The sequence below is a fragment of the Volvox carteri genome, assembly GCF_000143455.1.
Source record: "Volvox carteri f. nagariensis unplaced genomic scaffold VOLCAscaffold_2452, whole genome shotgun sequence".
Taxonomy (NCBI): domain Eukaryota; kingdom Viridiplantae; phylum Chlorophyta; class Chlorophyceae; order Chlamydomonadales; family Volvocaceae; genus Volvox; species Volvox carteri.
The window spans coordinates 1-1,025 of NW_003308774.1; the positions used below are offsets into that span (position 1 = coordinate 1).

A 1,025-nucleotide genomic window follows, 5' to 3' on the forward strand; every position below is an offset into this window, starting at 1 on the left:
AGCATATTTGCTATTTACCCATTTTACTATAAATATTGAATATTTAGAGTTAAAAAAATAGAAACAAAATCAATAATGCTAAACTAAAATGATACTAAATACAAATTTTAAAAATATTATGGCTAAAATGCAAACAACTGATTTTTTTATTGCTTGTAAAGAATCACGCATTGAAAATAATACTAGTTTTTATGGTTGTTTTTATCTAGGGCCTTTCGATGATAGTTTAAGCCAAACAATAGCAAATGATATAAGACGTACTCTTTTATCAGAATTAACAAGCTTAGCAATTACTTCTATTGAAATTGAAGGCATTTTGCATAAATATTCAAGTTTACCAGGTATGAAAGAAACTGTTTTAGATTTAATTTGTAATCTACAAAGTATTGTGTTAAAAAAACAAGAAATTAGTTTTACGAATATAACATTACGTTCTACTAAAAAAACATATAGAGGATTTTTAAATGTTAGTGGTCCTCGTGTTATTAAAGCAATGGATTTAAAGTTACCATCGGGTTTACAATGCGTCGACCCAAATCAATATATAGCAACATTAGCTGAAGATGGTTTGTTAAACATGAAATTAAATATTAATGAAGGCAAAAATTTTATTAAACAAAAACCACACAATTTAGACGTTAGTGTTTTAAAAAAACGTAATCTTTTACTACAAAATTTTAAGAAAAAAGCAGCTTTTTCTTCACGAAAATTATTACTAGGCAAACACAATTGTAAAGATAGAATAAAAACAAACCAAGCAACAACTAAACTATTAGGCTGTAGGCCGAACGATTCAAAATTATTTCAAGTAAAAACTTCAATAAGTAATCCAATTCCTTTAGATGCTGTTTTTATGCCTGTAACTAANATTAATTGTATTATTGAAGAAAATAATATTTATTCTGATTTTAGTACTGATACTGTCAATACTTATAATCAAATCTTTGATGATAATATACAATTACGTTCTAAAAGTAACTTGTTGCCTTCTAAAGCAATATATAAAAATCAACCTAAAACAGAAC

The 1,025-nt window shown here is 25.7% G+C and overlaps 1 protein-coding gene across 1 annotated transcript; it reads left to right on the top strand.

The window, feature by feature from the left end:
- Positions 1-127: 127 nt before the first annotated feature.
- Positions 128-535, top strand: VOLCADRAFT_72193 (uncharacterized protein; the record flags this gene model as incomplete). Its single annotated transcript, XM_002959989.1, has 1 exon — positions 128-535. A coding segment is annotated over one exon (408 nt), but the record flags the coding sequence as incomplete, so codon positions are not given.
- Between the last annotated feature and the right edge of the window lie 490 nt (positions 536-1,025).